Source organism: Bufo gargarizans, chromosome 2 (genome assembly GCF_014858855.1).
Source record: "Bufo gargarizans isolate SCDJY-AF-19 chromosome 2, ASM1485885v1, whole genome shotgun sequence".
In the NCBI taxonomy this organism is placed as follows: domain Eukaryota; kingdom Metazoa; phylum Chordata; class Amphibia; order Anura; family Bufonidae; genus Bufo; species Bufo gargarizans.
Genome location: NC_058081.1, coordinates 312,746,367 through 312,768,467, shown reverse-complemented (window position 1 = coordinate 312,768,467; position 22,101 = coordinate 312,746,367). Strand labels below are relative to the sequence as shown.

The following is a 22,101-nucleotide window of genomic DNA, read 5'->3' as shown; positions in this document are numbered from 1 at the left end:
CCTGCGCTACTGTACATGTGACATACTTGCAAGCATATATACCATTTAATATGCGCAAGGCGAGCAGTAAGGGATGGGGAATTGGCCGTGCTGCTGATGCTTCACGCAGAGGCCGTGGCCCTGGGCCTGGTGAAACTGCGCCTGCTGCCAGAGCACAAGAAACACACTCATCCACGATACCTAGTGTGGCGAAACCAACCTCGCCACTGGGTTTTGGAGAGGGCTGTTTAAAAGCCTCTTGCCTCAGGATTATGGCCCATAGTAACTTTTAAACCCCTGAACCTATTCCAGGGAATTTTGGATAGGTTTGTCCCCCAAGTTATACTGTTTAAATTGATGTAAGTTATATGTATGGACAATGTAACCTCACAAAGTTATAACAATTTATAATAAGTGTAACTTGTCAGCTTGGGAGGAATATGCTGGGTGTGGTTCTATTGTCCCATTGTCCCATTGTGTGTTTAAATGGTGATGTCTGTCTTGTTGTCTCCACATGTGTATTGGTGATCTCCCCTTTGTCCTGAGAGATAATTGGATTGTCTTCGGTCGTCTCCCAGGTAGAGAGGAGGAAACCATGATGCATTGTGGGGATATGTTGTATCTGTCCTGTGTCGCAGTCTCCCTTCTGGTCCTCTAGGGGGCGGGAACGATGGGTTGCTGTATTTACATTGTGTGTGTTGTGAATTACTGATTGGTTGGATTTCAAAACCCTGTGGGCAGTACTATGTTTGGTTTTTATCAATAAAAGAGGCTGTACTTGAAGTACAGTCAGATCACTGCTAGACCCTCAAGACGGAGCCTTGTCTCGTTATTGGGGGGATTCCATGTATGCTGTTGGAGACTGATTGCCAGGAGTGTAAGCTGACTGTACGCTTTTCCTGTTCGTCTGACTGACAGCTATTTGCGAGGTTCCAGTTTGGAGTGCTATTTTGTATCCAGTTCGGGAGGTTGGTGTTCTGCAGTAGCTGTGCCTGTCGCTCGGAAAGGGGCATATCGCCTAAACGGATTTTAACCCCTTGTCTGCTGAAACGGTGCCGTTACACCTAGCTTCATGTCCCAGTTTGTAGGGCAGTGCAGGACACCACTCTCAAAGTCAGACCAGTGCGACCAGATGGTCAGTTAGATTGCAGCAGATAATGCTTCCAGTCAGTTAAGCACCACCCTGTCTTCCACAAAGTCCAGTCTTAGTAGCCAAGAGTCTGGTCAACAGAATCCTCACCCTGATACTTCTTCGACCCACCATGGAGAGTCTTGGCAAACAAGTGATCCCACACTTGGATATTCCAATGAGCTGTTTTCATCGCCATTCCTTAATTTAGACCTCTCGCCAAGCCCGTTTGAAGAGGGACATGAGGAGATCTTGGGCCCTGATTCCCAAACTCTGGAGCATCCAAAGTCAGAAAAAGATAATGGTGGGGAACGGCAATTAGTGTTTCACGAGGTGATAAGACACAGTTGCCAATAAGTCAACTGCAATTAGTGTGTCAAGAGGTTCGTGATGAGGATGAGACACAGTTGTCAATAATTGAGGTTGTTGTTAGGTCAACAAGTCAGAAGGATGACCAGAGTCAGGAAGTGGAAGAGGAGGTGCTGGACGATGAAGTCACTGACCCAACCTGGGAAGGGGGCAAGCCGAGGGAGGACAGCAGTACAGAGGGGGAGGGATCCGCAGCACCGCAACAGGCTGGAAGAGGCAGTGGGGTGGCAAAAGGGAGAAAGCGCACACCAAACAGGCCCGCAACTGTTCCCTGGAGCACCCCCTTGCAGAAATCTCCCTTGCCAAGGGGTAGGTGTTCTGCAGTCTGGTGCCTTTTTGAGGAAAGTGCATATGATAACAGAATTGTCATTTGCAACCTGTGCCATACCAAAATGAGCAGGAGCGTGAACACTAGCAACCTCACCACCATCAGCGTGATCCACCACATGGCATCAAAGCACCCTAATAGGGGGGTCGAACGCCTGGGTCCACTACCAGTGTCTGCGGGTCACACCACTGCCTCCTCTTCCCCTGTGTTACGTGCTGGCCTATCCCCTGTCCAAAACGCAAGCCTGGATGCCTCCCGCCATACACCTGGACCTTCGCAAGCACCATCAGCTAGCACATCTACTTCTGTGTCCCAGAGCAGCATACAGATGTCTATACCCCAAGCCTTTGAAAGAAAGCGCAAATACCCAGCCACCCATCCACAGATCATAGCACTAAATGCGCACCTTTCTAAATTACTGGCCCTGGAAATGTTGCCATTTAGGCTTGTGGACACTAAGGCCTCGTTCACACTTCAGTGTTTGGTCAGTGATTTCCATCAGTGATTTGTGAGCCAAAACCAGAAGTGGAGCCTCCATAGACATTAGGTAGAAGGGAAAGATCTGCTCCTGTTCTATGTTTAGAGCTGCACCTGGTTTTGGCTCACAAATCACTGATGGAAATCACTGACCAAACACTGAAGTGTGAACTAGGCCTAAGGCTGGTTTCACACGGGCATTGCGGATTGGCTCAGGATGCGTTCAGGGTGCGTTCAGTGAAACTCGCACTATTTTGCAAGCAAGTTCAGTCAGTTTTGTCTGCGATTGCGTTTAGTTGTTCAGTTTTTTCCGCGCGGTAGCAATGCGTTTTGATGCGTTTTTCATGCACGTGATAAAAAACTGAATGTTTACAAACATCATCTCTTAGCAACCATCAGTGAAAAACGCATCGCACCCGCACCTGTTTGCGGATGCAATGCGTTATTCACGCAGCCCCATTCACTTCTATGGAGCCAGGGCTGCGTGAAAAACGCAGAATATAGAACATGCTGCGATTTTCACGCAACGCAGGACTGATGCGTGAAAAACAACGCTCATGTACACAGCCCCATTGAAATGAATGGGTCAGGATTCAGTGCAGGTGCTATGCGTTCACGTCACGCATTGCACCCGCGCGGAAATCACGCTCGTGTGAAAGGGACCTAAGGCTTTCCGCAGCCTGATGGTGGTTGCTGTACCGCGGTACTCTTTCCCGAGCCGCAAATATTATTCACCGCATGCAGTCCCAGCCTTACACCAGCATGTGTCCCATACCATCACCCGTGCCCTGACCTATGCAGTTATTGGGAAGGTCCACTTGACGACTGACAGATGGACAAGTGCTTTTGGCCAGGGACGCTACATTTCCCTGATGGCACACTGGGTGAACGCTGTGGAGACCAGGAGTCATACCCTGGGATGGCACAGGTGCTACCGACGCAAAGCCACCACCACTTATGTTAGTGGTTGCAACCCCCCCTTCTCCTCCTCCACCTCCTCCTCCATTTCCACCTCTGAATTATCATCTTGCAGCACCATTCAGACATCAGTCAGTAGCTGGAAGCAGTGTAGCACTGCAGTGGGGAAGCGGCAACAGTCCGTGCTTAAACTGATCTGCTTAGGTGACAAACAGCACACCGCCACATAGCTGTGGCAGGGTATAAGGGACCAGACTAAGCTGTGGGTCTCGCCACTCAACCTAGAACCAGGCATGGTTGTGTCTGATAATGGCCGTAACTTGGTGGCGGCTTTGGAGCTCTGCAAGCTTAGACACATCCCATGTCTAGCCCACATGTACAACCTAGTGGTTTAGCGGTTTCTCAAAACCTACCCCAGTTTGCCTAAGCTACTGGTGAAGGTGCGCCGCGTGTGTTCCCATTTCCATAAGTCATCGAAAGCTTCCTCTGGTCTGGCAATACAAGATGTTGGAAGATTTACTGGGTCAATTAAAGAAAGTGACCCAGCATTTTGCTAAGAGAAGCAGTCACTTATTTATGTTGCCCATAGTTAGGACACCATAAAACTGGTGACAGGTTCCCTTTAAATACATTTTAAAAAGTATACATATTAGGTATCGACGCGTCCATAATAACCTTCTCTATACAAATATCACATGACCTAACCCCTCAGGTGAACACCGTAAAAATTTTTAAATAAAAACCGTATAAAAAAAGGCATTTTTTGTCACCTTACATCACAAAAAGTATAATAGCAAGCGATCAAAAAGTCATATGCACCCCAAAATAGTGCCAATCAAACCGTCTTCTCGTCCCGCAAAATAAATGGGAAAACTGAAAAAACTATGGCTCTCAGACTATGGAGACACTAAAACATGATTTTTTTTTGTTTCAAAAATGATATTGCGTAAAACTTACATAAATAAAAAAAATATATAAATATTAGGTATCTCCGCGTCCATAATAACCTGCTCTATAAAAATACCACATGACCTAACCCCTCAGGTGAGCACCGTAAAAAAAAAAACGGTGTAAAGAAAGCCATTTTTTGTCACCTTACATCACAAAAAGTGTAATAGCAAGCGATCAAAAAGTCATACGCACCCCAAAATAGTGCCAATCCAAACCGTCATCTCATCCCAAAAAAATCATACCCTACCCAAGATAATTGCCCAAAAAATTAGAAAACTATGGCTCTCAGACTATGGAAACACTAAAACATGATATTTTTGTTTCAAAAACAAGTAGGACATGGTGTAAAAAAAACAGTCCAGCAAAATGGCATTCCATTTCCTTCTGCGCACTTCCCTGTGCCCGTACAGCAGTTACGACCACATATGGGGTGTTTCTGTAAACTACAGACTCAGGGCCATGAATATTAAGTTTTGTTTGGCTTTTAACCCTTGCTTTGTAACTGGAAAAAAATATAAAAATGGAAAATCTGCCAAAAAAAGTTAAATTTTGAAATTGTATCTGTATTTTCCATTAATTCTTGTGGAACACCTAAAGGGGTAACAAAGTTGTAAAATCAGTTTTGAATATCTTGAGGGGTGTAGTTTCTAGAATGGGGTCATTTTTGGGTGGTTTCTATTATGTAAGCCTCACAAAGTGACTTCAGACCTGAACTGGTCCTTAACTCCTTAAGGACACAGCCTTATTTCACCTTAAGGACCAGGCCATTTTTTGCAAATCTGACCAGTGTCACTTTAAGTGGTAATAACTTTAAAATTTTAAAGAAATTTTTAAAAAATTTTCAAAAACCCAATTTTTAGGGACCAGTTCAGGTCTGAAGTCACTTTGTGAGGCTTATATAATAGAAACCACCCACAAATGACCCAATTCTAGAAACTACACCCCTCAAGGTATGCAAAACTGATTTTTACAAACTTTGTTAACCCTTTAGGTGTTGCACAATAGTTATTGGCAAATGGGGATGAAGTTTGAAAATTTTAAGGAGTAGAAACTCCCTAAAAGTGACCCCATTTCTGAAACTACGGTATAAGGTGGCGGTTTTGTTGAGACTATTTTTAGGGTACATATGGTTTTTGGTTGCTCTTTATTACATTTTTGTGAGGTAAGGTTACCAAAAATTGAAATGCTAAAATTATCTCCATTTGTCATTAACTGTTGAGGAAATGCTAAAGGGTTATTAAAGTTTGTGAAATCAGTTTTGAATACCTTGAGGGGTGTAGTTTCCTATATGGAGTCACTTTTAGAGTTTCTACTCTAGGAGTGCATCATGGGGCTTCAAAAGGGACATGGTGTCAATTAAAAAGGCCATCAAAATCGGCCTTCTAGAAACCATGTCAGTCCTTTCCTTTTGCGCCTTGCCTTTTAGTGATACAGGAGTTTACGACCACAAATGTGGTGTTTCTGTAAACTGCAGTATCAGGGTAATAAATATTAAGTTTTGTTTGGTTGTTAACCCTTGCTTTGTTACTGGAAAAAATGGATTGAAATAGAAAAAGTGCCAAAAATAGCTGTTTTAGCAAATTTTTTTTTTTGGGACCGTGTTAATCTGGGGGGTTAGGTTTTTTGCCGATTATCAAATCACAGCCTGACAGAACGTTATAACAAAAATAATAAATATTTTATTGAAAATTAGGGTGGGTATAGATAAAATCAGGCATACAGGAATCAGTAGTGTGGAGAGGGGTCTGTAATATACCATCCACAACTCTGATCGCCTGAAAAAAAAAATCACCAATTTATATGTGGCAGGGATCCAGTGTTGGAGCACACTGATTGGTATCCAGCCTCAATATATATGGTATAATGAGTACAACACCCAGCCTGGGAGTACCATATAAATGCAATGTTATTGCAGCTGCTAATGGTGTAACTAGCAGACTAATCCTTGCATATATTAGTATTTACAGTCCATTGGGCCAGGTTTGCCCAGGAACTGCTCCCCTATAGGCTGAGCGAAGTACAACACACTGTGCTGAAGCAGCGGCACTCGTGATAATATCACTGTAGCGGTGTGCCCTCTGCCCTAAACACAGCTGACACCAGTGCTACGCTCTACGCGTTTCAACATGCTAGGGTGACCGCATGTCTCATCAGGAGCGAGCTACACTTAAAATCATGTGTCAGAATCTAAGCTCTGCACTGTAACGTGCATCTCTCGGCACTGTGATGGCCATGTGTGGCCAGCCGCACGCCGAGACTAAATAATCTAAGACCCGCCCCCATGCCAGTGGGTGCCGGCTCCAGCATCCAATCAGGGATAGAGACGCATCCTGTGATGCGCTCCCTGACGATGCCGTCGCTCTCTACAGCATAATGCCAGCACGGGGAGGAGCATCGCTATGCTCGCTTTGTATCAGGGGAACTCTTACAGTGCGGTCGCATACAGGCAAGTGACAGCGCTGGAATGAGGTGATCAGGGTATTCAGAGGGGTCAAAGGAGGAAAAGAGCAGCCATATATATACACCCAGTATACAGCAGAATGAGCAACATGTTGAAGTAAAAATATCTGGCAAAGTACATACCTATTCATAAAGTGACATGGAAAATAACCTGAAGGAAATCTAGGGGCACTAAGCCATGATGCCTGTGAGTTCTAGATAAAACATGCAAATGACAGTGCTTCATTAAGTCCCTTGGGGTATGTGGTGTCTAACTTAAAAATCCACTGCGTTTCCTTGCGGAGCAGTGACACATCAATGTCACCTCCACGGATGGATGGAGTGACATGTTCAATACCCTGGACGCGAAGCACGTCTGGATTGCCGTCATGAAATTCGCAAACGTGACGTGCAACAGATGTGTCGCGCTTGTTTTTAATATCCAAAAGGTGTTCGCCAACACGTCTCCGCAGCTCACGTCTGGTTTTGCCCACATATTGTACACCGCACACGCAGTTGATAAGATACTCTACTTCCACTGATGTACATCTGATCAAAGATCTAATGCAAAATCTCTCCTTTGTTACCTGGCTCACGAAATATGGCCCCCTCATGATGTTACTGCAGATGACACATTTCCCACATGGGAAGGTGCCAGTAAGCGTATTCCTGAGCCAGGTATCAGATGTGGGGTGTAGATAGGTACTGTGAACCAGGCGATCACGAATATTAGAGCTGCGGCGGTATGTGATGGCGGGACGATCTGACACTAGTGTACCAATGTCCGGGTCCGATTGCAGGATAGGCCAATGTTTCTGGAGGATCTCCCGTATATGCGTTTCTGCTTTATCATATGTCGCTATGATTCTAGGGAGATGTGAGTCCGGTGGCCTCTGTTTAGGTGTCAAAAGGTGATCACGGCTCACACTCATCGAATGATGGTAGGCCTTTCTAAGTGTATGATCGGGATAACCCCTGCGTGTGAACCGTGAGCGCAGGTCATTCGCAGCCACCTTAAAATCCCGAAGTTCGGAACAATTCCTCCTGGCCCTCAGATACTGGCCTTTAGGAATGCCGCGTCTGAGGGCCAGGGGGTGGCCACTGTCCCACCTCAGCAGACTGTTTGTAGCTGTCTGCTTACGGAACAAGTTGGTCGTAATTCTCCTGTCTGATGACACAGTGACAGTCAGATCCAGAAAAGTAATTGCCCTCTCCTGTATATCGGACGTAAAAAATAGGCCCAACTGGTTACTGTTTAGTTCAGCTACAAATTTCGCAAACCAGTCCTTGGACCCCTTCCATAGCAGAAACACGTCGTCTATATACCTGATCCAGATTAATATCGACGACGTGTACTGTTCCATGGAATCGCCAAACACGACCTCCTTTTCCCACCAGCCCAGGTAGAGGTTTGCGTAAGTCGGGGCACATGGACTACCCATCGCAACTCCCCTGAGCTGGTGGAAAACCTGACGGTCAAACAAGAACACATTGTGATTAAGGACAAATTCCAGTAAGTCCATCACGAAGGTGTTATGGCGGATAAGATGTGCACCTCTCTGTTGGAGGAAGGTCCGTACAGCTTGACACCCTTTGTCGTGCGGAATAGAGCTGTATAGAGCCTCCACATGCAAACTGGCCAGCCACGTGTCTGCCTCACAGACAATACCCTCAAGGCGTTGTAAAACATCCATCGTGTCTCGGGCATACGATGGTAAACATGCCACGAAGGGCCTCAAGATCACATCAACGTATGTGCTAATGTTAGCTGTGAGGCTCCCAACCCCCGACACGATGGGTCTGCCTTTCAATGGTATGCTCTGCTTGTGCAACTTAGGGAGGCTGTAAAACACGGCCCGAATTGGGAACTTGGGTGACAGAAACTCAAACTCGGTCTTGCTTATAAGTCTCTCCCTAGCCGCTGCCTTTAGGAGTGTGGACAGTTGTTCACTAAAAATAGAAGTTGGGTCCGATGGGAGACGTCTGTACGTGGTTACATCTCGTAGGATGGTAAGGCACATGTCACGATACGCATCTTGGTCCATAATGAGAATATTACCCCCCTTATCTGAGGGCTTGATAACTATGTTGGTATCACCCTCTAAGCCTCCCAATGCTATTCTTTCCTGGGGACTAAGGTTGTCACGACCTGCAGTTTGGCCCTTCAAATTGCGAAGGTCCTGGGTGACAACCGTGACAAAGGTGTCAATGGGGGTATTGTCACTAATTGGGGGGAATATCCTAGAAGGATGTCGTAAATCTGTGAATGGTCCATCACCAATGTCCCTGGTACCTTCCTCATACAGACCCGCGAGAAGCTGTACATCTTCTAGCTCCTCCATCCTAATACCCAACTCCTGACACATACGAGTATCGTGAGTGAGGAAGAATTTTTTCCATTTGAGCTTACGTGCATAGAGGTGAAGGTCTTTAACCCAGTTGAACAAATTAAATTTCTGTAGAGGCACAAAAGAGAGACCTTTTCTTAAAACATCCATTTCTGGTTGGGACAGCGTTCGTTTCGACAGGTTTACCACTTGGAGCTCCTCTATTTGGGACCCTCTGTTGTCTTTTTGTGGCGTAGCAGATAGTCTGACACTGGGGGTGTATTGTCTAAAAAACCCCCTCTTGAACCCCTGCCTGATCTACCACGCTGTCTCCCACCGCGCGTTCGTGATGATCCTCTAGGTCCCCCTCTACCTCTATACGTATTAGAGCCTATTTCAACGTCCGTATCTGCCTCGGAGGACGATAGTTCCGTATCAACCTCCGATGCAGTAGGTCGTTTAGGCCCAAAATCAAAGACCTTTCCCTCCTTGAAGTCCTTAATGTCCCTATTGTATAATAGGTGTTTCTTTTCTTTTATGTAACACGTGAACCGTTCTATGTTCTGCTGTAATGAGGTCTCCTTTTTAGCGAAATCAATATGATCGCCAAACTTCTTAGTTTGAGCTATGCTTTCTTTTAGCTCACTATCACTCTTATTCAGCAGCCATTTTTCCTCGTCAAGTAGTAACCTCATAAGGCGTAAGGAACCATCAATCGACTCTTGTTCCCACTTGGCGAGGAAATCACTGTTACGGACCCGGGCGGTAGGAAGAATGGGATTTCTCAATCCTCTTGGGACAATGTTATTTTTAATATATGTGTCCAAGGTTTGGACTTCCCACCAGCACCGTATGTAGTCCTTGTATACACGGGTCAGGTTTTTGAAGGAGGATGTAATGCTCACATATGCTGTCTGGGATGACAGTTCCTTTTCAGAGAAGACCTCTCTGGGGTCCCCTAACCAGCTCTCCGCACTACAGTCACTTGACAGGAAACCTGCCATTCCCCAATATAAAGTATGAAACTAAACAGGGCACACAAATTAATATGGTGTGGGGTATACGTTCACTTACTAAATATCAAATCACAGCCTGACAGAACGTTATAACAAAAATAATAAATATTTTATTGAAAATTAGGGTGGGTATAGATAAAATCAGGCATACAGGAATCAGTAGTGTGGAGAGGGGTCTGTAATATACCATCCACAACTCTGATCGCCTGAAAAAAAAAATCACCAATTTATATGTGGCAGGGATCCAGTGTTGGAGCACACTGATTGGTATCCAGCCTCAATATATATGGTATAATGAGTACAACACCCAGCCTGGGAGTACCATATAAATGCAATGTTATTGCAGCTGCTAATGGTGTAACTAGCAGACTAATCCTTGCATATATTAGTATTTACAGTCCATTGGGCCAGGTTTGCCCAGGAACTGCTCCCCTATAGGCTGAGCGAAGTACAACACACTGTGCTGAAGCAGCGGCACTCGTGATAATATCACTGTAGTGGTGTGCCCTCTGCCCTAAACACAGCTGACACCAGTGCTACGCTCTACGCGTTTCAACATGCTAGGGTGACCGCATGTCTCATCAGGAGCGAGCTACACTTAAAATCATGTGTCAGAATCTAAGCTCTGCACTGTAACGTGCATCTCTCGGCACTGTGATGGCCATGTGTGGCCAGCCGCACGCCGAGACTAAATAATCTAAGACCCGCCCCCATGCCAGTGGGTGCCGGCTCCAGCATCCAATCAGGGATAGAGACGCATCCTGTGATGCGCTCCCTGACGATGCCGTCGCTCTCTACAGCATAATGCCAGCACGGGGAGGAGCATCGCTATGCTCGCTTTGTATCAGGGGAACTCTTACAGTGCGGTCGCATACAGGCAAGTGACAGCGCTGGAATGAGGTGATCAGGGTATTCAGAGGGGTCAAAGGAGGAAAAGAGCAGCCATATATATACACCCAGTATACAGCAGAATGAGCAACATGTTGAAGTAAAAATATCTGGCAAAGTACATACCTATTCATAAAGTGACATGGAAAATAACCTGAAGGAAATCTAGGGGCACTAAGCCATGATGCCTGTGAGTTCTAGATAAAGCATGCAAATGACAGTGCTTTTTGCCGATTATCTTATGTAGGGGATAATTTTTTCGAGGATGAGAGGACGGTTTTATTGGCATTATTTTGGGGCTATATGACTTTTTGATCGCTTGCTATTAAAATTTTTGTTATGTAAGGTGACAAAAAAAGTTCTTTTTTTGCACCTTTTTTTTTTTTTTGACCATGTTAATCTGGGGGGTTAGGTCATGGGGTATTTTTATAGAAGAGATTATTACCGACGCAGCGATACCTAATTTGTATACTTTTTTTTATTATTTTAGTTTTTACAATTTTTTGGGGTGTCTCAAGTCTGAGAACCAGTTTTTTTATCCGATAGTCAGTGGCTAAATTGGGATATAAATTTAGTACTCCATGGAAGTGTGATACTCCCTGAAGCAACCGTCAATGCAGAGGCCCGGATGATCGGGGCACGTGTCGCACTGAGTAGTGGTGTCCTTCCGTATCCCCCTTCTGCGACACACTCTGCACTTTTTTTGCGTTCGTCCCTTCTTTCCATTATGGGGGACCACACCTGGAAAGTGTTGGCCAGGGACGAGCTGGGTGCCTCCAGTTCCCGAGGTACTCCGGCCTGCTCTTTCCCGGTCCGAAAAGATTAGGGCCTTGAGGACTGCCTCATAGAACTGAAGGAATGTCCCTGTGTTGCCAGCGCTCTGGGACAGTACAAAAGAGTTGTACATGGCAACCTGTACCAAGTAGACCGCAACTTTTTTGTACCATGCCCAGGTTTTGCGCATGGCATTATATGGCTTGAGGACTTGATCAGAGAGATCAACTCCTCCCATATTCCGATTGTAGTCGACGATACAATCGGGCTTGAGGACCGTTGCCGCATTACCTCGCACAGGGGTGATGCTGTTACCCTTAATTGTGGACAGTACAAGGACATCCCTCTTTGTCCTTATATCTGACCAGCAACAGGTTTTTACCTGGGGATAGGTACCTGGAGGGGGTGGGCAGGTAATTTTTTTTATTTTTTAATAAATAAAAATGTTTTTTTTTAACTCCATTTTACCTGTGTCATGAAGTACAATATGTGACAAAAAAGAATCTCAGAATTGCCTGGATAAGTCAAAGCGTTTTAATGTTATCACCACATAAATCGACACTGGTCAGATTTGCAAAAAATGGCCTGGTCCTTAAGGTGAAAATGAGCCCGGTCCCTAAGGGGTTAATGCTTGTGTTCTCCCATTGACTTCCATTGTGCTTGGGTGCTCTGTAGAGCACATGAGCATCTGGAGGTGTTCTACTCGAGCACCCGAGCACTTGGGTGCTAGACCAACACTAGCAATGTAAAACCCTCCAGGGCTGAAAGGATTAAGAGACCTGTGTCTCTTAATAAATTTAGTGCATTCTGCACCAATGGATTTTATACTAAGTCTGGCATTTGTAATGCTAGTCTTAGTATACGTGTTCCATATGTTCTTTTTGTAGATTAATTAGTCGATCTTACTTATATCTATGGTGCTTTAATGGTTAGCATCGGCCCCAAATATTTTTTGGACACATGCACATATGAAAATAACATTTATGACTTTTTTGCTACTGCATAACACTGTATAACGTACTTTGTAAAAATCACCATATACTGTAATGGGCCATTCCAAGTGACCCTACTGGCTGAAATATCAAGCCAATCAGCATGCATCTTCTACAGGATGCAAATATATGATAATATATGATGTACTAAAAGAAAACAACCCATTAGGACTATCAATCTGCGGATCTTCTTTAGCCAATCAGCCTCACTGTTTTTCATGGGAGTGCTGATTGGTTGAAGAATACTGTACTGTACTTTGTGTACATAGTAGTGGTGCTACTGTATACTAGCTAAAAGGACTAAAGGACTTTCTGCACCAAGGGATACATTTATGTGACACATGATGTCATAACAGTACTAGCCAGTGTCAGTCACTATGATTCCATAACATTGCCACCCCTTGCCCAATGTTTCCATCAAAGCGCCAGACAATGCCCTCTTCTACAATGTCAGTGATAATGCCCCCGCCTATGTTTGCCTTTATAGTTTCAGCCATTAGGCCAAGAACAGAACTTGAATATTCTCCCATCCTTGTAGAAAGTGATCAACTGTACAGGAAACACATGTCAGGAATTACACAATATGATTTGCTATCCTACACACACTATGGTATAAACGCTAAGAGAATATGTGAGGGTCAAGAGGGAGTGTTAAATGGAGCACATGTACCATCCTCATTGTAAGAATATGAAGAACAGAATGATCCAATGGGGGTTCAAAAAATCTTCTAAGGAGAGCCAAGTCAATAGCTAATTTTAAGGATATACAGAATATATATTTTCAACATATAATAAGAAGAGATTCTGTTCTAATATACTAGCTTTTTCTTGATTTTTCATCTAAGAAAATATAAAGCCTATTAAATCACATGCCAATTGCACCAGCACCCAGATTTTTGTGACATATTAAAAGAGCCACTACATATTTGTACTGAATCTGATGAAGGGCTCACACCACTTACACTACAAAAAGTGCTACCCAGCTTTCCCAGTTGCCTGAATGTCCAGTTTGTTTATGTACCCAGGAGGGATTTCTCACTGTCTGTCTAGGCAAAATTGACTATAATCAGTGTTGAAGACATGGATTACAAGTCTTTTGGAGCTGACCACATAATGTTACCTTTACATTGTGCAAGTAACCAACCTCTCCTAGGACCATGAAAGTGAAATCTGCCTAGCTATGCCACTATTTTGGAGAGAGGAGTAGGATTTGTCTTTGGTAGATGTACTATTGTATAGACTCTCATACAGCTCTACATAGTGATAACCCAGCTTTCCCAGGACCCTAAAAGTCAAACCTGCTTTTCTATAGTACTAATTAGGAGTAAGGGGAATGATTTATTCAGGTAGACTTGTTATTTAGCAGTCCCTATTACAGGTCCATATCATTTATTTATTTTACTCACTTACTGTATATAGCCCCAACCAATTCAGCATCACTTTACGGTTATTATTAATTTGTTACTCACCTTTCCCAGGACTCCAAATGAAAAATCTAGCTATGCTGCAGTAGGAAAGATTTGTCACAGGGATTCTTACTCTGCTTTTCAAGGCTCCTGGCTAGCAAATCCATCTAGATATTGTAAAATACTTGGGATTTACTAGTTTATAAATAGGCTGATCTGGCACTCTGCAGGCTGGGAAAACTGTGTGACAATCTCTGTGGGGTGGTGATGGGTGCAGATCGGTTATATAAAATGTACATGGTGCCGCCATGATATGCTGTGTGCATCTATCATTTGGTGCCAGGGCAGCATAATCTGTTGTCATCAATGTAGCTGCACAGTGTTGTCAGCAGGGACCCTGAACTTTAAGGCTGTTACCACATTTATTTTCTACTACTAGTAACCTCCCAACAAAATGACCGAGCCTACTATGTAGAGAAAAATTATCCAGTTTAAACCAAGCCCCCTCCTAAAGATCATAGTGGGAGAGGGAGGGTGAAGAAGACATGGTTGCAGCCTGAGAAACAATGCACTGCTTTTCTATTGTAATTTTCATGGTCTGCAGGTGTGATATCTGATAAAACAAGAGCAAATAACAAAGACACCATTTGTTGGTTGTTCTTTTTTTCTTTGGATTCTAGGTTTAGTGGCCCTTTAAGAAGTTCACCTGCAACCTAGAAAGATGACCCTTCTTTTATTATTCATACATCATATGGTGGATTGGAGTTTACCTCCCAGAGATTGCTGCCTGAACTATGACTAGGTTAAACGTTGAGTGGGGGATCATATCTCTGGCTTTTGCCCTAATAGTACAATCACATGTTTTCAGACACTTTTTGAGAATACTGAATATACTAGCTCATAAAAAAAGTTATAGGCACTGAAAAAGTTACCTCAGGAGATGAAAAACCTTACCCACAAGAGAAGTGCTCTGGGTTCTCACTATTGAGACAAGAACACCATCAGGGTTAAACTTTCAGACATACCTTTTCTTTTGTATGCCATGACCATAAGTGCTAGTGCATAGTCTTACTTGACATGTTCATGGTTAATAGGTTTGACACATTAAAAGCAACACTACAAATGCACCTTTTTAATATGTTGTAATAGTTACTATAAAACTAAATACAGCACCATAATTTATAGGTTATTCAGCTTGTACACTATTAAAGTTGAGTCAGAACCTATCACACCCTCAACATGTCTGTAATTGTCTGCTGAACCTGTGTACATTACTTTCTCTTTTTTTTTTTTTTTTTTTTCTCGGTCATGAATAATAGATTTCTATGAGCCGAGGATCTTGTAGAAGAATAGAAGAATGAGACACCTGGACTGACTTTATATACTGTATTTAACACTATTCACTATATACAGTATTTATCTTAGGCTTTCATGCACACGACTGTAAGCACATTGCACTTAACTGACACTCTGTATATTTAGCTGTTCGCTTCCGTACTTGAATTTTGTTATTATAAGCTTGTACTTGAACTGAACTTAAGCTGTACTTTTTGACTGCAGAAATAGCCTGATAGTGTTTGTTAAAAATGTACAGTTCTGTATTGGTGTAAGGACAATAAATTGAATTTAATTTTTCCTCCATGTGCTATCTGCATTTTTGTAGATAGCAAAACTCATTTATATTGGGCCATGCACACATCAGTGTATTTTGCGGATCGTTTTTTCTATTACGAAAAATATAGAACATGCTCATATTGAGGACAAAAATAGCCCTTTCTATTGATGGGAGTGAGAAAAATACAGAATGCACATGACAGATATCAAGTCAGTACTCCTGGAGCAAAAATATACTTTTGCATACAATGCCTGTCTTATCAAATGATAATAGAAAACGTACATTTCACCAAACAAGAAGTTAAGGGTTTTTTCAATTACTTATATTTATGGCCGATGAACAGCATAGTAACAGAGAGACTGCAACAGTCTTCTGTGCTCATTTGGCTCCTGTCAGCTGCATTCAGCTTTACAAGGAAAACTAGGTCAGCTCATAGACTATAATGGCCTAAGCTGGTGTCTACCTAGTAGAGTTGAGGATAGTCAAAGGAGCACAGTATTAAGTACCACAGTCCTTTTTTTTTTTTGTAATGATGGAGTTTCTTTTTTTAAGAAAAAAACATCCAATTATACATTTATGGCAAATCTTATTCATTGGTCAATTAGATATCTCTAGAGTGATAATAACAGCATCTGTCAAGAAAAATTGCATATCCATGACACCTCAAATCATAAGAATCAATAATAAAGGAAGGTTGGATTTGGAATTGTCAGATATTCTGGTCCCCAATAAATTTTCAGTGTCAAATACAGTATAAGGAATAATAAATTTGATAGTATAGATAGTTAACACGTCATCAATTGGTATTAAGCGTATAAAGAAGAATATAGCGTGCTCATAAAAACAATACCTTTATTGTAGTTTATTGGGTAAATGGAGCAGAAAGCTGCTCATATAGTGATCATGACCTAACAAAGGATTGGTTAAGTCTTTTTTAACTCCTACTGTGATTAGGATACCACAAAAAATAATAAAAAATACTTCATAGGAATAAACCTATAGTCATATAGGTGATTAGATGTTTATATTCGCGGACAGGTAATTGGGGGTATTTAAAGGGAGGGGAGTGACTCTCCCTGGATGTCCCTGATAACCTAGGCCCTAAGCCCAGGGATATCCCCAGATGGTAGAGATACCCTGTCCCCGTACCTATAGCTATAGTCAACCTATAATGACCCTACTTACATAGATCATTTACATAGATAGTCAATAATTGAAGATAGAAATATGGAGAGAAAAAAAAACGACGCGTTTCACCTGCGCCTGGCAGATCATCAGGGGGTGATAGATAATACAAATAAAGGATACCAAAAATATAAACAAAAAATTATACTTAGCTCCTATGTCTAGTCAGTGGGAGGAATCTGAAGATGCTGAATCCTGTCAGTAGATAGATAACCTGTAAGGAAGCAAAGGAGAATCGATACAGATACTCAAAATAATCTCTCCAGGTTTCCATTTCACGTACTTACTGATCAGGATGAGCCAACTGTCTGGCTTAGTAGATGTTAAGGGGGAGCTGATGTGGCCGGTCTATCGGTGCCAGTGCTCAAAATACCCCCTATTACCTGTCTGCTTTTCTCACTTGACTCACTGTCATATTTGCCACTAGGCACTAGAAGTCCAGTGTCTTGGGCAGCCCTTGGCAGAGGCAGCAATAGTTCCTGCTAGACTGAAATTGCTATCTTTACAGGGGGTAAGAGAGGAGGGGTTAATGTCCAGCTGTATGTCATAGAGAATGAGGGAGAAGCAATACCTCCCCCTCTCTTTTGGTGCTATACTATTTAGCACCGCCATTGCAGGTGGTACCATCACCAAGGGAGCCTTGAGGCCTACTTACCCACACAAACCACAACCATAGTCTAACATCCTACTACTCTACTGTGCAAGTTTTGTTCCATCTAATGTACTCTGGCCACTTCAATGGTTACAATGATATTTAAGTGACAGGCTGCAGGGAGATGGAGGTGACTGTGGTTTGGGGGACAGTTTGTTGTAGGACAAAGATTTTACACTGTGACTGATTAGAGTAATCCTGGAGGGGGGGAGGGTGTCAAAGAGTACTGGCTGCATGGCCAAATCAGAGATTGATGATTGCAGGTCATATGATAAATGGCAAAATCCTACAGGACAGGGACATGCAGGGCATAGTCTGCATACCAAAATGAAAAGGTGGTAAGGGGCCTGCAGGGCACAGGCCGCATGGAACAAACCTGCAACAGGAAGTCATAGGCAAGACTTCACAATCCTTTAAAAATAGTGTTAAAATGGCATACCAAGCCAAGTGTGCATATTTATGTGAGACCAGGGAGCTATATGCTATCATACAGCATGTCTTTGACCAGATTTACTTTGCTAGATTGACATGAGTAGGTAATGTGTTTTATATACAAACAAGAAGAATCCTATTGTACTATGTTTGGCTATGTTGCCCAGTAACCTGCTCAAGAAAATACTGCTAAGCTCATGAGTATATACTGTAACAGCATTTAATGTGCAGGTTATATTATAACCTTTATTTAAGGATAATTACAATGTCTCAAAATAGATAATTATAAATTACAACTTTTGGCTTTAGAAATGTTGTGCTGCTCCTTAAACAGATTCACAGTAACATAAAGAACGTATGCTTTTTACTATTCTTAGCAAAATGATTTCTCATTAATTTCAGCACAATTACATTTATGTATGCTAGATATGTTTAACACCCTTCACCAATTAAAAGCAGCAGGGTGTTACATGTTATTAAAGGAAATGTACTGCATGACTTCATCGGGACCTATGCAAACGAAACAATGGATGTTATTAATTTTAAGATAAATAGCACCTCCTATCCTATTGCGTATGGACCTGAAAAAGAGTTTGTTTAGTTGAAATATTACACCGACGGGTAAGTAATTGAGGAAGATTAGTCTGTTGAATATAATCTAATTCTCCTTGCAAAACCATTTTCTGTAAAATATTTATAAAAAGTTTGACAGTTGAAAAAAATTATTTATTGTTTTTGAAATTTCAAATAAACAAACGTATACACTTATTCTTTCAAAACTATTTGCATCGTCATCTCAGCGTCTCTTTCATGGTCCTAGAAGTTCTGTGCTTCTAGCGTTTAAACACAGTCAACTTCTTCCTCCTCTCTGTGTCAGGGATATCATGACTGTGGCTGGCACGCCAACTCAGTTCATTATCTAAGCCAACCACTTCTCTCTGCATCGGCAGTGTTGTTATAATTATGTATTGAGTCGTTCTTCTGTTATTCCTCCTAGAAAGTTTTTAATAAATTGACACCTATAACCATTCTCTTGTAAAAGGAGTGTGTCCCTACACAGTCAGAAATGTACTGTCAACTGGTTACACTAATTTGTTAATTTATTAATACATTTCCAGGAGGAATTGCAAAGGAGCAATGCATTACAGAGTTCTAAAAGAAGGAGAATTGTTATTTCACGTGGAGTACAATTATGTACCAAGCCAAACATATCAAGAGAGCTGACAGGGCCTCTTTAAGATGACTAATACTTGGACAGGTAATGCAGGAAACAAATCTCAAAATATAGAATGATACATGCTTTACACAATGCTTTACCAGGTAAAGCATTTGAGGTAGGGAAAACAATATATTTTTCAGAGGTACCTCCATGTTATAATATTTTTTTATATACTTCTAATGGGTTTTTCTGGTCTAACCTCAAGATAAGTTATCAATATCAGATTGGCAGGTCTCTGAGTTTGTTGGAAGAGGCTGCGGCCCTTGTGCAAGGTACCATGGCCTCTTTACTATTTTACAGCATGCCACCTGACTTGCAGATGAAATACTGTGTAATTACAACTGCTCGTCCCATTCACTTGAATAGGATGCATGTTTGTACACTACATTGCCAATACAAATAAACGGCATGCAATTAAACAGTGAAGAGGATGCAGCCCTCACATAAGTACCACATCCTCTTTAAAGTGCTGATTAACAGGGGTGGTGGGAGTCAGACTCCTGCCAATATAGTATTGATTAACTAATCCTGAGGATAGGTCATCAATATACTAGAGCTGCACAACCCATTTAAGAGAAATCTGAGATGCCAAGATGATATTCACTATTTAAACTATGGTCAGATCACTACTTTGCTTTACTGTAACAATTTTTCTTATTATTAAGTAATAATTCTGCTAGATAAAGGTTCATGGGCCCTGGTGCAAGAGTTGAGCGTGGGCCCCCCTTCCCTCAGAGCTTTGTGTCCAGGGGAGGGAAAGCTCATAGCCTTCCTGCAGCCTGAGAAAGAAATTGAAACAACACTCCCCCATGCCAAATTCTTGACTCAATCCCTTTCCTCCAGCCAGAGGACTAACTTTAAATTTCTGAAGTGCAAAATCAAAAACAGTGCCCTCCTAGCATGCACTTTCTATAACTCAGTGTCTTCTTATGTGGCACAAGGGTCTTTAGGCCCCCTCAGGCTCCTAAGCCCTGTAGAGACTGCTACATCTGCACCCACTATAGATACACCCCTGTCTACTAGTCTTATTTATAGCAACTTTATAACACTGTTCTCAAATATAATGCATTGTAGAATAATTATTATGTGCTAAGTTACCTATTGTTCTATTTTAAAATTTAGCTTTAACTTCTTTTTTTTTTTAGTGCATCAAGAGAAGAAATCAATGATGAAGACAGGCAGATTAATGTTTGGATCGGCCAAGAAGAAAAAATAGTCTGTGGATTAACAAAGCACACAACCAGTGAAGATGTGGTGGAGGCACTTCTTGAAGAATACCAAATTTCAGCTCAAAACCACAATGTGGTATTTGGGAGTCACAAAGAGTATAGCATTATGGAACGCTGGAAGAGCTTCAATCGTATTTTGCCTCCTACATTAAAAATATTAAAACTTTTAAATTCATGGGGGGTAGAACACATTAATGTGACCTTTTTTCTATTTAAAACATGTACATTATATCCATTCTCAACATGGTGGACTTCGAAAAAAATCATAGACCTCGACAAGTGCAGAAATCAGCACAATGCAGCATTTCATGTGCAGGAATTGCCGCTAGTTATGAGAAAGAAAATTGTAAGAAAAGCATTCAGAAAATTACAAAAAGTAAAAAAAGATATGACCTGCCCCAAAGAAAACAATATAGAGCAAATGATCCATGTAGTAATGTGTCAAAATAACATTATTAAACAGCAGATGGACAGAATGAAACAAGTGGATAGCCAACTGGAGGAGTATGATTCTTGTCAAATGGGGTGTCATGGAGAAAATGTGAGCTGTATAATAGCAGATTCAGCTGACAGGTTTCCAGAAATGCATAATCTGGAAAATGGAATGGACATCCAGGAGAAGTTGAATTATCAACATATGCTTATTAGGAAGCTGTCAGATGAAATTAAAATGGAGATGTCTTCTTTGTGCCAGGAAGATGAAAACTTTGTCGAAGAAGGGTACACTGACATGGAGAAATGCGTTAAACAAGAGATAGATGAAAGCCTTCAAGTGGGATTACAATTAAACAGTCTGTACAACTATATGCAGAAAGAAATTCAGTATCACGATTCAATACTGCTTCAGCAGAAAAAAGAATATGAAATCCTAAAGGATGAGCTAAAATCTGGATGTGGTAGCAGCTCAAGCAGCTTTTTATGCTACGCACCTCAGCAATACATGTCTTTAGAAACAGACGGTGGTAAAGAATTGTGTGAAATCACTCATGTGTTGTCTAGCATGGATATACAAAATGAAACAGATTCAGATACAGGCATTAGCTCCACACATAGCCAAGATTCAGAGTCTGTTCAATGAGATTTTCAGACATTTGCTGTTCCTGCGTTTTCAGTTGAACAATAAATTGGAATGAACTATGGTTACAGCTTTCACTCTAAAATACTACAATACCTAACAGCATAATAGTAACTAAGAAATTGCAGCATTATCTTTCCAAAGCTGCATGCCATTGGAAGGCATTTTTACATTTTAATAATAATGGGCATCATTTCTAAAAAGAGATGAGAGTTTGCTACCGTGAGGAGTCTAACAAATAGTATGATATATATATATATATATATATATATATATAAATCCAGAAAAAGGACGGCACTCCGGTCTTGAAAAGGTGAAAGTGGTTTTTAATCAACCTTGCGGTACAACGTTTCGGCTCCAATACTGAGCCTTTCTCAAGCACTTGAGAAAGGCTCAGTATTGGAGCCGAAACGTTGTACCGCAAGGTTGATTAAAAACCACTTTCACCTTTTCAAGACCGGAGTGCCGTCCTTTTTCTGGATTTATTGATTGGGGTAAGAAGTCGATTCCCCTGGAACGTGCACCCTATTTTTCCTTCTTTGTAGTCAGTGCCGCCATTTTTCGTATCTATATATATATATATATATATATTTTTTAGACTGGATACAATTGTTGCAAACTCACAGCTTTGAGAAGCATTAGGTTTGTATAGTTTTTAGATAATTGATGTACAGCATGAAATCTGCAAATCCACATACAGT

At 42.0% G+C, this 22,101-nt stretch overlaps 1 protein-coding gene across 1 annotated transcript in view; it reads left to right on the top strand.

Moving 5' to 3' along the window:
- The window catches only part of RASSF9 (Ras association domain family member 9), a 54,022-nt gene extending 32,372 nt beyond the window's left edge, over positions 1-21,650 (top strand). Inside the window, exon 2 of the mRNA XM_044277196.1 lies at positions 20,242-21,650. Within this exon, the coding sequence (XP_044133131.1) occupies positions 20,242-21,403 (1,162 nt within the window). The 3' untranslated portion in view covers positions 21,404-21,650. The remainder of the gene's footprint in view (positions 1-20,241) is intronic.
- Positions 21,651-22,101: the final 451 nt, after the last annotated feature.